We start from the raw sequence: 15,639 nt of genomic DNA on the forward strand, positions 1-15,639 counted from the left end.
GTATAGTATAAAACTATAAAATATACTACTATGCAGCACCGCGCCAAGCCTCCACCTATAGGGGGAAGATAGCTACGGCTACTGTCGATTAAAGTATAATATCTTGTAGTGTATGTCTCTACCTTAAAGATGAGTAAAGCTATGCGGAGGAAAGTAATACTTGGATCCGGATCATTCGCGATTTATGTCCCCCCTTTCTGCCCCATCCAAAATCAGTGAGTACCCACCCTAAGCTAGTTTAAATGGTAGATCTATATTATTTACTTTTGTGCCAGCCTAGAAAACTGGTGAGAGAGATAGCTCTTAAAGAGATGAGGACAGATGCATTGCGTGATTTACAACCATGTGAACGTGAAAAGACATAACAATGCGTTTGATAACCACTGAGGATCTACAGATCATGTGGGAACCTACTATGCCCAATCCTTATTACAGCACTTTTTCAACCATAGGTGCTGCTCCAGAGGGGATGAGTGCCGATGGTAGAGGGGATGATGGATGGATCAATGGGTGTTCAAATGGACTGATGGACCCCTTTGAGGAGCAAATACAACGAGATGATCTAGATGGACATTTACAAAGGATTATAAGAATTATAACTTCTGACTGTTTTGTTAGGACATGTTACTATAATCCACCTACTACACTGTTATGCCGTCTGGATGGAGTACTGTGAAGGCGCGAGACCTTACGAACGATGTAAGCTGTCTGATATAATTTATTGTCAGTTTTGTAAACATTAGGGTGTATTTGCGGTGCCTGGAACGAAAATGTTGTGGACTTGATTAGGGGACCAAGCTTGCACGAGTTTTTTATGATATCAGTAATGTGATGCTGACTTGAATCTGAGGTTTACTTTTGTTTTCTCTTCTCTCACGTAACACGCAAGATTGTGGCATTAGAGGTCTTCACAGTAACCCATTATTATTCATGGAGCTCGTAAACCAGAGCATTTACTCATACAAAACATGGACTCAGAAAGCTAAGCTAGCGAGTACTCTCTATATTACAATTATTAGCATCTGTCATACTTAGGTTACGCTCTACCTATTATCTTTATAGTGTTGTCGCTATAACTCACTGACTTTTGGTTATTGCTAAAAGTTATGATTTTTCAAGGGTAAAGCAGAGTCTCTGGTTGGCACTCCACCTTTAATTGTAAGTTAAATTCCATCTAATCTACTGATAATGACCTAACTTATTATTATTGTTATTATTATTGATAGGCTCCCTGAAATTATCAATGCGGGTCGTCATGGTAGTACGGTAAGTTGGCCACTTACAGAACACTCTCTACCATACTTGTAGTAAACTGACCCAATGAAATGTCGAGATTTATAGCTCAGGAGATTGAAAAGTACTAATAAGCCATCCAGACTATTTCTATATTGTAGAAACAAGCTATAAATCTTGGTACATTTTACTAACTTAATGAACTAAGTAACTGCTGTAATCTTAGTCTAATGGGTGTGGCTTTCTTATTGGTAACATACTTTTGTTATTTTAGGTTGATTTTTTGGAGTTTTGGTGTTGTAGCATTTGAATTAGTAACAGGTAATCAGACCACATTTCTTCACAGATCTAAAACGACTCTTTTGAATGGTACGTGTATTGTCCATTTTATATATTCATAGCAGTATATTATTATCAAGGCACATGCACACACTAACACCGCATCCACACACACCACACACACACATGGATGCATCTGATGTAAGTTTTTACCATCCTACTATGTCATAATGTTCTCATAGGATTGGTCCTGCAAGTACTACAACCTAAGGATGATGTATCACATATCTTTAAGTCCTTTAACACACTTTAACTGTCTTTCTCAACCTCATCAATTATCAAGTAATTAACTAGTTTATTATAGGGAGATACTCTTTTGTTAACTTTATTTTCAGTGTCTTTTCTAAAGCACCAACAAAATGGCTTCAAGTTGCTCTTCAATACAATCCAGGAAAACAGAGGATGGTCAGTCGATGATGTCTCTTCTGGTGAAGCACCTTGTCTTTTACAAATGGAGTCTGTTTTGCATACTAAGGTAGATTGTGTTATATATTTAGTAACTTGTACTAATTTTTAAATGTATTTTTGGTTATAATCTAGGTACTGAACATTGTAGTATGTCTAAGGTCCATATTGTCATACGAAATGAAAAAAAATCAGATTGGTAAAGGAATGCTCTTATTTTCACTGTCTAATGTCCATCTCTCTCTCTCTCTCTCTAGTTTGTCCTTCACTTGAATGAATCGTTACATCAACCAGGCTATAATATCAGTACTTGATAACTGAAGATGGAAGCTCTTGGACCCCCAAAATAATGCAGATCACAACTAGACACTGTGTTAAATGGGTAAAGAGCATTACTATATATATATATTATATATAATATATATATATATATATATATATAGATATATATATTATATATATATAGGTACACATGCACACACACACACTGGGGCATACGAAGCAGTTCTTATAGTAATATGGCCACTGAATGGCAATGGAGTGTCCCCAAAATACTTTACCATCTGATTAATATTCATGAGACATTTGTCAATTTTCCATGGCATATATGATGGTGCATGAAGTTTTTGGGCCATCTGCAGCACTTCAAAGAACCATAGGGACACTGCTTCAAACTTTTATTTAAGGAGGAACATATTGTTCTATAGGTATTCATAAATCAACTCAAAAATTAAGCTAAAAAATTTATTTATGATATAATCACACCCACTATAATGAATAAAATTATAGATGAATAGCTGAGGCTGTACCAGGCGTCTTTAAAGCCACACACATACTCTCATCTTCTCTCTCTCTTCTCTCTCAACACACACACACACACATCCACACACACCACACAGAAGGCTAATTCTAGCATTCTCTATCTGTTCAGCAAAGATCAAGAGCCCTCTTTTAAATTAGTAGAACAAGTTATACCCTCTGTTGTTCAACTCTTAGTAAGAATGTCCTTGAATTGACCTTTGAACCTTTTAATTATAAATATTTATTATTGTTTACAGTTGCTACCTGTGAGATAATCTGACACAAAGATGTGAGTAAATTTAAATGGAAAAGAAATAAATTTTAACTCATGCCTTAGGATCGACAGCCTCACTTTGGTCATGCTTATTGTCATTTGAGGAGAGCAATGGAGGCATTTCGAAAGGCTCCATGTTGGACACAAAGCTATACTGTAAGACATTGACTTGTCTTTAACAAACTATATCTATTTTAAGATAGACTTTTAATTGAGCCACTTGAATAAAGAGTTAAAGGATCTCATGACAACAGGACAAGTGATCAACTAAATGTCAGCAAGTACTGATGTAGCTGAATTATGAAGAAAAGGTCAGTCATAAAGATTAGGTCACATGATAGTCACATGAACTATGATGACAATCAAATGATAATTGTGTTCATTTAGACACGCTACTGACATTGTGAAACTGGAAGAGCAAGCTAAAAAGTGTGTTGTTTGGAGAAAGTTTTATTCAGTATTTTTAAATGTGTTTTTACTGTAGTGCAAACAACTACCTGCTCGGCTATGTCTCGTTGTCACTTGTCTTGGAGTCAATCCTTGATGACTCTGCAATTAACATATTCAGGTAGCTGCCACACTTGATATATACTGTATATCTTTCTAAATGTGTCAGGAATTTAGAAGAGATGCTTCGTTTAAACAAGATGTTTACAAGATTTCTTACTACAACTGAAGTGTTGATAGAAAGACAATTTAAGTAGTAGACAACACTTTGAGGATTTTAATACGAAATGGTATGTAGGTTGAATTAGTCATAATTTGTACTCTCTCTCTCCTCCTCTCTCTCCTCTCTCTCTCTCTCTCTCCTCTCTCCTCTCTCTCTCTCTCTATCTGCAGTTGTACAGAAAGCTCTTGATATTATTAAATGGAAAGAGAAATAAATCATCACATTCAAGAATGTCCCTGATCTACTTTCCTTAGCTTACCCATAATTGCCCCCCCTGAAAACATCATAAACCAGATCGACTTAATAGAGTGTTTATAAATGCAATTATGTTAGTTTTTGATCAAAACATGTCTAGTAACTTTCTTGATACATATCTTAATTGAGGAGTGTTACTACTCCATCAAGTCTTGTAATGAGAGACTAGATATTCTGAGGAAGAATGTTCAAAAGTAAGAATGGACAGATGTAATGATGTATGGATATATATTTAATGTAGGAGGAATGAGTTGGTACATTAATGGATAAATTAGATCACAATGGATGGTTGAATTAATGGGTGGATTGGTAGATGGAGGTATAATCATTTGGACCAGAGATGTGTATGAAGGCCAATGAGGCAGCAAAGTTAACATATTTTAATATTGGTTCTTACTCTAAACGTTAAGTGTTAAACGATGTGGTTTGAGAGTTTAGACTGTATCCCATTAGGACTAGGTCCAAATTTGGACTGTCTCATTATGATACCATACATTGATGTAATTCTGTATGTCTGATCCATTTCAAACTTTCTTAGATCAGTTGAAGCCATCCCGAAAGATATATGGTCATTGGTGGTCCATAACGGGGGTATGCCTCAAAACAGTATAAGCTATCAGTGACATCTGGTTATTACAGGTGTGAGAACAGCTTTCAACACATCACTCACACAGATGATATTTTACTAGTCCCAATATTGTGTTGTTAGTTTGTGACACACATATACACAATACATACCAACATAACTCATTACTATATATCTACTCTTATTTACTACACCTAACAACCACAACTTAAAGATATGTGTATACAGAATATTCCATAATTTAAATACCATTATACAGTAGTGGTGTTTTTTTAAAAACTATTACTTGGTTCTGTTACAGTTCAACAACCACAGTTAATGAGGACATGAGGACAGTCTCTAGAGAGAGCTGACCTCTGTAGCAAGTTGCAAGTCATTCTTGTTAGACTTCGTAGGTAAGGCCCCATTTTTCCAATAGTTTCCATTGTCATTAGAATTTACTCATCTTTATAGTCAACCTAGTGTCTCATCTGAGTCGGTTGACTCCGAGGGAAGAGGTGATGATATTAAATTATCTAATGAGTTCACTGAAACAGGAATGTAAGTTAATATTGTAATATTCATATTGTGATTTATTTGTGACTATTAATATGTTTGTTATCCTTTGCTGTACATGTGCTGTAACACTGTTGTCATTTTGTTTCTGTAGGGGAATAATGTCAAGTTTAAATGCTAAGAGATTGAAAAAAATGTTGACATTTTATCAAGGTAATATAGTTATTCTTGAAAACAAGATTGGTACTCATTAACAATTGACTTCCACTGAAAAGTAGCCTCATGCTCAGTAACACATTCCTGACTAGTTTGGATATGAGGTACTTATAAACAATTATTCTCTCTACATACAGAGCAGACACTATCCTTCCTAGACAAGAATCACAAGAAGATGACAATTCCAGTTTGATCAAGATCCATTACAATCTCTTGTCCCTTCTAGTACTCAATAACATAATACTTGTATGTATAAACATTGTTCTCTTCTCGTGTAACTTATTTTGGTAAGAGATTTATTTTCTTGTTATTTAGACTTATAACATGAGTGCTCTAAGTACTCCTTTTTATATTGTAGAGAAATTTACATCCTGATGTCTTTATGATAACAAATTGAATTGGTTTTTCATTATTATCAGTTATTAGTATTACCTTTAGTTTATTAAAATTAATGAAGATATATAAACTCACACAGTGACGTGTTGTCTGAACACGTGTAATCTGCAATACTGTCTACTAAAAATTTGTTCTGTCAATTACCACCAAAACTTCTTTCCAAATGGCTACATAGTTTCTGATACAAAAGTTACAAGTACTGAAATGATTACCACTGATATTGGACTAGGTTATGATGCAGTGAGATCAATAAAAGTTAGTATCTTTATATTTGTAATGGTACTTTTGATTTTTCTTAGGTTTCTATTGCAGGGAAGCATTTATTAGTCAACAACCTTTTTTTATTTTTTCAAAGTGTTTTCAGTTAGTTCTGGTGATATATGTATGAGGGACATATCTATAGACATTATCAAATTGATTCTACATTAAAAAATTAAAGGAGATTATTCTGCTAATTATCCCAGGGAGCCTGCTTTTTGATCCAACTACTTTGATAGTTGCTACTGGAAATTTGACAATGACCAGAGTAACATCAGGACAAGTTAATAAACGTAAGTAGATTGTTTAGTTTAATGTTGTTTACTTTTAGTTAGTATTAGTTAGTATTGCTCCTATAAAATGTGACCTGATTTGCAAAAAAGGACCACTTCTGTCTTCAAAACATTTGTGACCTGATTTGTGATAAAAAAACAATGTTAAAAATACTAACACAGTTTGCATACCTATAGAATAGTTATCATATATAACAACTGTATGTATACAAACTGTTTTTTGATATGTTTGAACAGGTGATTTTTTCACAAATCAGTCACATATGTTTTGACAGAAGTGGTCCCTTTTTGCAAATCAGGTCACAAATAGTCCTAGTTAGTTATTTCTAGCACTCTGTATGTTTAGTTATTATATGTGATTTTAAGTAATGTAGATAAAGTACTGACAATATTCTAAATTGAAATGTTTAGATAGCTGTACAAAAAGTAGTTATTGCTCAAAGTTTTCTTTGTCAATACATTCATCTCTATATTACTTTCATTTGGTTAGCTCCTCCTCCCATTACTACACACAGTAAGTGTTTGGTCCACAATATAACTTGGACTAAAGTCTATAAACATAGATCTGAAAATCTATTAGCTTTATATTACTAGTCAGCTTTATTACTATTGAAAGATTAGTCATTTTTTTTCTATTATCAATTATATATTATGGTTTAATATTTGTATGCATCAATATAGCTAGCAGAGGCTTAGTTAGTTACAGTTGTGATATGACTCAGTGCCATGAGTATGGAATACAAACTATGACAAAAATAGGCGATTCACGATTATTATATATTCAATTCACAATTGTTACATATTCAAAATTCCAAGATTCTACCGGTAAATTCACGATATTGCATATTCAAATTTCATGATTTTACTAAGAAATAGGCGATTTTCATTGAGAATTGCAAGTTCACTATAAAAATCGTGAATTCGCAAATTGCAATAATCGAGAATTCTCATAAAATCGTGAATTATGATATCATGAATTTCCAGTAAAATCGCGAATTTTAAAATACACAATAATCATGAATTGGACGCCTATTTTTGTTGTAGTTTGTATTCCATACACAAGATCAATTCCCAGGAGATCAACTGTAGGTGCTAACAACTACAAATTAATTAATATTAACATAGCAATAGTAAGTGAACTATTAATACAATGTTTACTATACCATTTAAACTTCACCATCACCAGAAACTCATCTCATATCTTTGTATGTATATGTAGTCTTTATAACAAAAGGCTTTTCAACCTCTATGTGTTTCAATAATTTAGTCATACAAACTTATAATAGGCAAGTGTGATGATTATATTTGAAACAGATTGCTTTTTGTACTTACTTGTGATGCTATGACTAGGTTTTGATAAGTTATATTAATTGCTCAAAGAAATTGAACTTAAGTGAATAATGCTCCCGATAATTATTTATGGAGTTATCTCATGGGATTGATCTAAAGGAATTGATCTCAAGAGAGTTGATCTCAAGGGAGAAACCTACTGCATAAAGGTATTAAAATGCAAATGTGTGATCTAGTGGTCTCTCTCTCTCTCATACACACATATTCTCTCACACAGATATGATAATAGATTGATATATAGATGAATGGATGATACTTCGAAAGATGCATCTGCAATGCAATTCTATGTGGGACATCCACTATGTTTTTAAAGCCATCCACACTGTTGTGGTCATAAGGTATGTATAATATAAACTATTAGTGACATCTGTCATTATAGGATATTCTCAAGACAACATCATCTAAATTAAGGTTCTACTAACTCAGTAGTAAGTACAATACACAGAACACTAATTGTAATTCAGTACAGTTACAACTGATGACCATTCTTGAATGTTCTAGTTTATATAACACTTGGTATGCTATATAATAATACAATAGTTAATTAAACTATGAATAATTTTGTTTAATTAGGAATATAGTTAGTTGTGGTGTGAGAGATCGAACTTTACAGTTACTGACTGTGGAAAGTACGTCTTCTTCAATCTTTGCAGGTTTGCAGGTAAGACCTCAATTAATCAATGTCATTAGAATTTGCTTTTTTTTATAGTCAAGTCTCTAACTAGTTCTGTGGAATTGTAAGTTTAAACTGTAGCATTTGTCATACTAATTATGTTTAGATTTACTCTTTCCAATATTTGATATAAGTTCAACAAGAAATACATTGTTAAAATCATTAACCAATATAACTTCCTATTCACAAATACTATCATGGTAATTTCTTTCAAAGCTAACATGAGTATTATTATGATAACAACAAACTGACACTATGCTAACCGTACACTCCCTCACAGTAACAATACCTGATGCTTACATCTAATAAAGTGATGTATATATATATATATATAAACTATATAGTAAAATACTGAATTATTTAAGACAAATATCATACAATAAAACACTGTTGTATCTCAGAGGGAGTGGATATTTTGTCACAGCTCTGTTTTGTTACTTATAACAAATTTCTCATGGCAGGTTTGTTTGATAGGAAATCTACTGACACAATATCACATACTAAAGAGTAGTTTCTTTCATGGAAAAGACAGTTTTTAACAATGTTAATCTCTAATTATTAGTTCATTGTCTATACATGTATTGTTTATATAGGGAATAGAATTTCAGCTCAATACTAAAGACATCATAAATGTTTTTATTAAGGTAACATTGTAGATTAGTTAGTAGACCATTACAATCTATTTCTACTTTTAGTTTTTCACAACACTTATTAACAAGTGATATTGGTTTCTCTATTACTCTCTGCTGGTATACTTTTCCTCATTTTGGAAAGAACATTATTTTTATTATTCAGTAGATTTATAACATGAGTGCTACAAGTATTCCTTTTTGTAATGTAGAGAAAAATTACATGACTGGAATATTTATAATATGAGAACACTAACTTATAATAGTATCATAAACAAAGTAAATAACCGTAAAATTATTTTAAACACATTGTCAATTTTATTGTTATTGTAATATACATAGCACAATATATTTGATATATTAACATAAACTTAATGGAATTGAGGATTTGAATTGGATTAATGATACTATTAAAGACTAACTGGTTTTAGAATCCAGTTATCACTTGCACAATTTGACCTGGTAGTTATTAGTGTATTATACTTAAAGAATTAGTGTTTATTTTAGTCCAGCTAACAGAAGAAGCAAACTGAATCAAATTTTCAACCCACCATTATAGTTAACATCAACATACATGCCTTTAAAATTAATTGTGAGTGACATATCTACCACTATACCATTAGGCATAGTGGTAAATATAACAATTCACTACTGGTATGTACTATATATGTACTTCGCAATGTATCAATTCAATTAACTACATAAACAATCATTTATCAGACAAGTAATTCAATTAGCACTCGACAAGTGTCAGTGGGTAGTAGGATGTATCTGCATGTGTAGCAAAATTAATATAATTGCATGCATTCCTTACTTGTGTAGGCTTCATTTTACCTATTGAAGTAACACTGCATACTTGTGAGTTCAGTACACACAGTAAAGTGGGTTTTTTGTCTTCTCTGCCACTATGTTTTGTAAGAGTCTACTTCTGCAGTGCTGTCTACTAAAATTTGTTCTGTCATTTCCTACTACTAACTTCTTTCCAAATGGCCAAGTAGCTTCTGATATAAAAGTTACAAGTACTGAAGCAACTCTTAGTTTTTCCCCTGATATTGGACTAGGTTGTGGTGCAGTGAGATTACTAAAAGTCAGTATCTTTGTTATATTACTTAGTGGTACTTGTGATTTTTGCTAGGTCTCTATTGCAGGAGAAGCATCTCTATCTCCTTCTGCCCAACACCTTCTCTAGTTTTCAAAGTGTTTTCAGTTATTTTTTTCTGGTGATATTGATACACACGAGGTCTTCTATAGACGTGCTAACATTGATCTTATATTAAAAAATCGAGTTAAAGGAGATTATTCTGCTAATTATCCCAGAGAGCCTGCTTTTTGAGCCAAATACTCTGATAGTTGTTACATGGAATCTGAGCAGTGATCTGGACTCTTCAGCAGGAGTTATAATGGTAAGTATATTGTTTTGTTCTAACATTATCTCATGCACAGTTATGAAGATGGTTGTTTCATTTCTTACAGAAAGATGTTGTTCAGTTTAGTATAAGCCATGGAGGTAATCGATCACTGGTGTACTATTATTATAATATACAGAATGGGCTATAAATGGGAATGGATATGCCTCAGTGCAATTAAAATCCTGTGGATCTTACATGGACTCAAACAGGCTCTAATACAGCAGCAATATCCAAGTATTTCCTTGATGCAATCAAATGTTGATGTGCCAGGAAAGTGGCTCTTTCTGATTGGTGATAAAGGGAGATTATTCATCCAGGTTAGACAGCTTTCCAATTTGGTTAAAAGTTTAATGTCATTTATTGTTAGTATGTGTAAAGTTTAATGAACTATAGATTTGTAGTAAGTACACATATGCTCAGAAACTTATACTTTGTAGCTCAAAATTTGAACCACAATTATAATGTTGTTATTTCATTTACATAGTGAAATGTCGAGCTGGTTGCGTCTAACTTATGGTTTTTGTACAACACCTAACACTTGTACATGTAGGACTGGTTTGGAGTGGTCAAACTTGTACACAAGCAGTGTGTTCTCCACCATGTGTCAATGGAGACTGTAACAGTCCTGGTGACTGTACATGCCAAAGTGGGTGGTCTGGAGATACCTGTAATGTTCCTAATTGTCCTGATAATATCTGTAATAGAGATAATGGTGTTTGTCATACTCCAAATGTATGTACCTGCAATGCTGGATGGAATGGAAGTGACTGCACAGTAGCAATCTGTTCTCTCAGCATGTGTCAATGGTGCTTGTATTCGTCCTAACACCTGTTTTTGTGCCAACCGATGGACAGGATCAATATGTGACACTGGTATTTGTTCAATGGGATGTGTTAATGGAACATGTAATGACCTGATGTATGTACCTGTAACCGTGTGCTACATGGTGATTCTTGTGAGACAAAATTGTTGTTGATGATACTGATAGCCCCTCCCTCTCTGGATCAGGTATTTACTACATAAAAATGCATTTTCAATTTAAGAGGAAAAAAACACTTACAGCATCAGTTGAAATCAGTGACTAGTAAATCCTAAAATGATTTATTTGTAAAGTTTACAAGTTAATAGGTGCCTGAATACATACCCATATGTCAGAGCCTCCTTCCTTTGTGCCTCTGCAGTAATTGTACTACATTAATTTAAATTGATAAACCAGTGTTTCAAAACCCCAGCATCATAAAGTTAATTTATTATAATCATTATAAAAATCATATGTTCTTTCTTTCACTCTCTGTAGCTATTGGTGCAATAGTTGGTGGAATTGTGGGTTTTGCAATTTTAATCATCGCTATTGTTGTGGTTGTCATAGTTGCTACAGTAACGTGTTGTTAACTGAACTGTTTTATTAGCTAAATTTTGCCTGCTTTAAACACATAAACATTAATGTTGTTATAGTTTATTTGATTCTTTTTACTAATGCATACTCTATTTCTATATGCGGGTTGACCAGTACATCAAATACGAGACAATAATTCAATATCATTTAAGGTAATTATACAGAATGATGACTAGTTGTTGATTTAACAGAAATTCTCACTAGTTCTAGTCAATACTTCAAGTTGAAGAATACCTACTTAAATCACATAGCACCGTAATAGAGTTTATTTTATAGGTAGGAAGACGCTCCAGTTATATTAGCCACACCTACTTTTTTTTAGGGGTGAGATTATGGCTGCAGACGCATCACAGAGAAGACTAGAGACACTTTTAGGACATCTCAGAGGTCACCATCATGATCCTAGCGTCAGCCTCAGCCCTACTAGTCAGACAGAAGGTAGTTCAGAGAGAGAGTTATACATGTTACTAATTATCGTCTTTACAGCAGTCAAATTTTAGGTACACTCTTAACAATACTTTCCTGACCTCGTCACAAAGACAATTTTATGAAGACAATGGTTTCTTGATCATCCGCCGGTTAATTCCACAAGAGCAACTAGAAATATATCATGAACGTTTTAGAAAGATTTGCTGTGGCGATGTTAAAGTATGACAATACAATGTCATAATATAAGACTTGTTTACTTAATACTGTCACATTATGTCATGTGATTAGTCCTCTTAAAATGTCGTTTACTATTCATTTATCAGCATAGCTATTCTGTCAAAAAGACCAACAACAAATTTAGATTTAGTAGTTAGTGTCCATTAAAATTCTCCATTAAATAGCTAGTCTTGATTCATTACATAGTCATCATCATATATTTTGTCACATGATAGTCATATGATATTGTCGCTTGTACACATGCAGGTACCCGGTCTGACTATCATGAAAGATGTTGCTATATCTAAGAAAGAATTTAATCCTGATGACAAGCTATCACAAAAATACAAGATTATCTGGTAGATAGTAATGAATCAATTATATTACTTTCAAATCTTTTTTTAGTTGATCCTGTTCTAGCTGAGTACTGTTCACAGCCTGAGATATTGCCTTATGTAGAATGCATTACTGGTCCTGATATTATGGCAATGCATACAATGCTTATTAATAAACCACCAGATTCTGGCTCTAAGACAAGCAGACATCCACTACATCAAGGTCAGTTTGATACCTAAGAATTAGAGCACAAGACAAGGATTTGTGGATTTATAATGATCATTACTAAATACCTAGTTTCTAATAGTTCATTAAAACTGATCTTTGATAGATAATGCTTTTGTGTTTTCAATACAACTTGAGACCATGAAAACAAAGTAACAGACTTTATTGAAACAATTGTAACCCAGATAGATCTTCTCCTAACACAATACTATGACCTCATCTCTCCCTCAGACCTTCATTACTTTCCTTTCCGACCAGCTGATCGAATTGTTTGCTCAGGACAGCTATGGAAAAAGTTCACCGTCTTAATGGATGCTTGGTTGTTGTGCCAGGAACTCATACAGGAGAATTACTTCGACATGAGTATCCAAAATGGGATGTAAGTCATGGTTGCTTGTTTCGTAAGGTGCAGGTTCCATTTAAAACATAGGGTGGAGTCAATAAGATGTACCATGGTATCATTGACTTTGATCCTTCAGCTAAACGGATTCATTTGGAAATGGAAGCAGGTGATACTGGTCTTCTTTCATCCCATACTCATTCATGGTTCTGGAATGAACAGAACAAAGGATTTCGTAAGGTCTGAAATGAGAATCATTATAATGACTTTGCAATCTAAGCTTAGGCCTTAGTCTAGCTCAGTAATCCAAGCTTACATCTTAATCTCAGTAATCCAAGGTTAGATGTTAGTCTCCATAATCCAAGCTTAGGTCTTAGTCTCCGTCCAGCTTAGGTCTTAGTCTCCGTCCAAGCTTAGGTCTTAGTCTCAGCAATATAAGCTTAGGTCTTAGGCTCGGCAATATAAGCTTAGATTCTCTTAGTCTTTATATTGTAGGGTTACTAAGTAACAATTATTGTAAGTATGACAAAGTTGTCCTGTCAATGAGGAGAAAATCTTTCTATTTGTATTATTTCATATCACAGATAATAAAATGTTTTGTTTTATTTTATAGGCTATTTCCTGCCATTATGCTAGTTCTCATTGTCACTATATTGATACGCAAGGTACAACACAAGAAAATATAACCAAAGAAGCAGAGGAACTTGCTAAGAAGAAACTTGGTCCAGATGTAGGAATCACTTACCAGGTTAAGTATTGAAAAAATTGGTGATTAAGTCTATACAACATATCTCTTTTGTTCCAATTTTTAATGGTAGTAATCTTTAAAGTAAACATGTTTTTATAATATCTTACAAAAGATTATAGCCAACATTCTTGTTATATAAAATTTCATGACTTCCATGTCAAGCAAGGCAAATACTTATGAGGCATATGAACCAGTCTACAGTGATACAGTGACACTTTCATACAAAGTTATTTTTTTAAGTACTTCATTTATATTTTTCTCTTTTTAGAATATATGGGAAATTAAAAGTTTGTGTGTACGAGGAAACAGAGTCATTTATAAGGAAATGTAGTTTATTTACAAGTTTTAAAATATTTTATTTTTTGTAATATTTGAAACACATATATTTTGTGTAATTGTTATTGTTGAATTCTTGTGTTAGTAATGTTGAGTAGATTTGAGGATGTTAAAATGATTTAATAGCATCATTTTTAGAGATTAAAATTCTGTGCTAGCTGGTCATATATTGTTGTACATCTATTTTTCTCAATAGTTAGACAGTAGTAAACTAAATGTTATCATTCCTGGAGCTAATACTGCAAAATAGTTTAGAGCCATCAAAAACCTGAAGAGAGAGAGAAGGAGCAACAACATTTGTGTACCATAAATGGTAAGAAAAGTAGAACGACCCTACAGAAATAGCTCATCAGTAAATCTGGCAACATTTTACCCACCAAACATTAAGAAAGAGAACAGATCCTATTAATGACAATCTTCTTTCTCTGTTTACACAACCTAACACAGGGAGCATAGCAATCATTAAGACTCTGCCTTGCATTCTTCAGTAGGCGTCAGGAATGTCCATGATGTGGCTTTTTCTTATGAATGTAATGTGTAAGAATGGATCGACTGTTGACTTACAAACCACACCCTAGTGACATCCTATGAACAAGATCAAATTACTAGAAATAAACTGTAGTTAGATAGTGTGATTGTTATTTTTAATCATGAATAATTAAATAAATAGAGTGCAATAAGTACACAATTAGCTGGAGGTATCTTGTCTGTCTCTTCTTCTCAATAGTTTTAGGTAGTAATAAACTAATAATATAATTCCTAAAACTAATACTGCTGTGATTTCAAACATTAAATGATAATTTAGAGGCCAACTAAGACCTGAAAGAGAGAGATTTTCCATGATTTGTATATGAGATGACCACAATATATATAGCTAACCATTCCCTTCACTCCATGCAAAACTGAGTGAACCAACAGTGAGGACCAATTGATCGAAATATGGCCACTAATGACTGACCAATACATTAACTGTTCCCTTTGTTTCTGGAAAAGATGAATTATTGACCATCACAATTATACAAGTAAAGCTGCTTGTTCTAAGAAGTAAAAAAATAAAAATAAAATTATGATATCTATTCAAACCCTGAGAGTATCATCATTAGTAAAGACAAGAGAACAATGGCCCACACTTTTGCTGGTATCTGACAATGGAGTTTTGTTCACAGATGACTTCACTATCAAGTCTTCCACACAAAAATCAGATAACTGATATTGTCTCCACTTCCGATCCTGAACTGATGACCAGTGGATCAATAGGATCAGTGATAGTATTACACCATGGGTAACAATAAACTGCCAATAATGAAGATTACAAACCAATTCTCATCAAG

The 15,639-nt window shown here is 33.4% G+C and overlaps 1 protein-coding gene across 1 annotated transcript; it reads left to right on the forward strand.

The window, feature by feature from the left end:
* Positions 1 to 12,179: 12,179 nt before the first annotated feature.
* LOC121392166 (phytanoyl-CoA dioxygenase, peroxisomal-like) lies at positions 12,180 to 13,972 on the forward strand (the record flags this gene model as incomplete). Its single annotated transcript, XM_041523513.1, is given in 8 exon segments — positions 12,180 to 12,326; positions 12,591 to 12,654; positions 12,657 to 12,881; positions 13,116 to 13,160; positions 13,163 to 13,263; positions 13,315 to 13,401; positions 13,403 to 13,459; positions 13,838 to 13,972. Coding segments are annotated over 7 exon segments (696 nt in total), but the record flags the coding sequence as incomplete, so codon positions are not given.
* Positions 13,973 to 15,639: the final 1,667 nt, after the last annotated feature.

The sequence above is a fragment of the Gigantopelta aegis genome, unplaced genomic scaffold (assembly GCF_016097555.1).
Source record: "Gigantopelta aegis isolate Gae_Host unplaced genomic scaffold, Gae_host_genome ctg3438_pilon_pilon, whole genome shotgun sequence".
Taxonomy (NCBI): domain Eukaryota; kingdom Metazoa; phylum Mollusca; class Gastropoda; order Neomphalida; family Peltospiridae; genus Gigantopelta; species Gigantopelta aegis.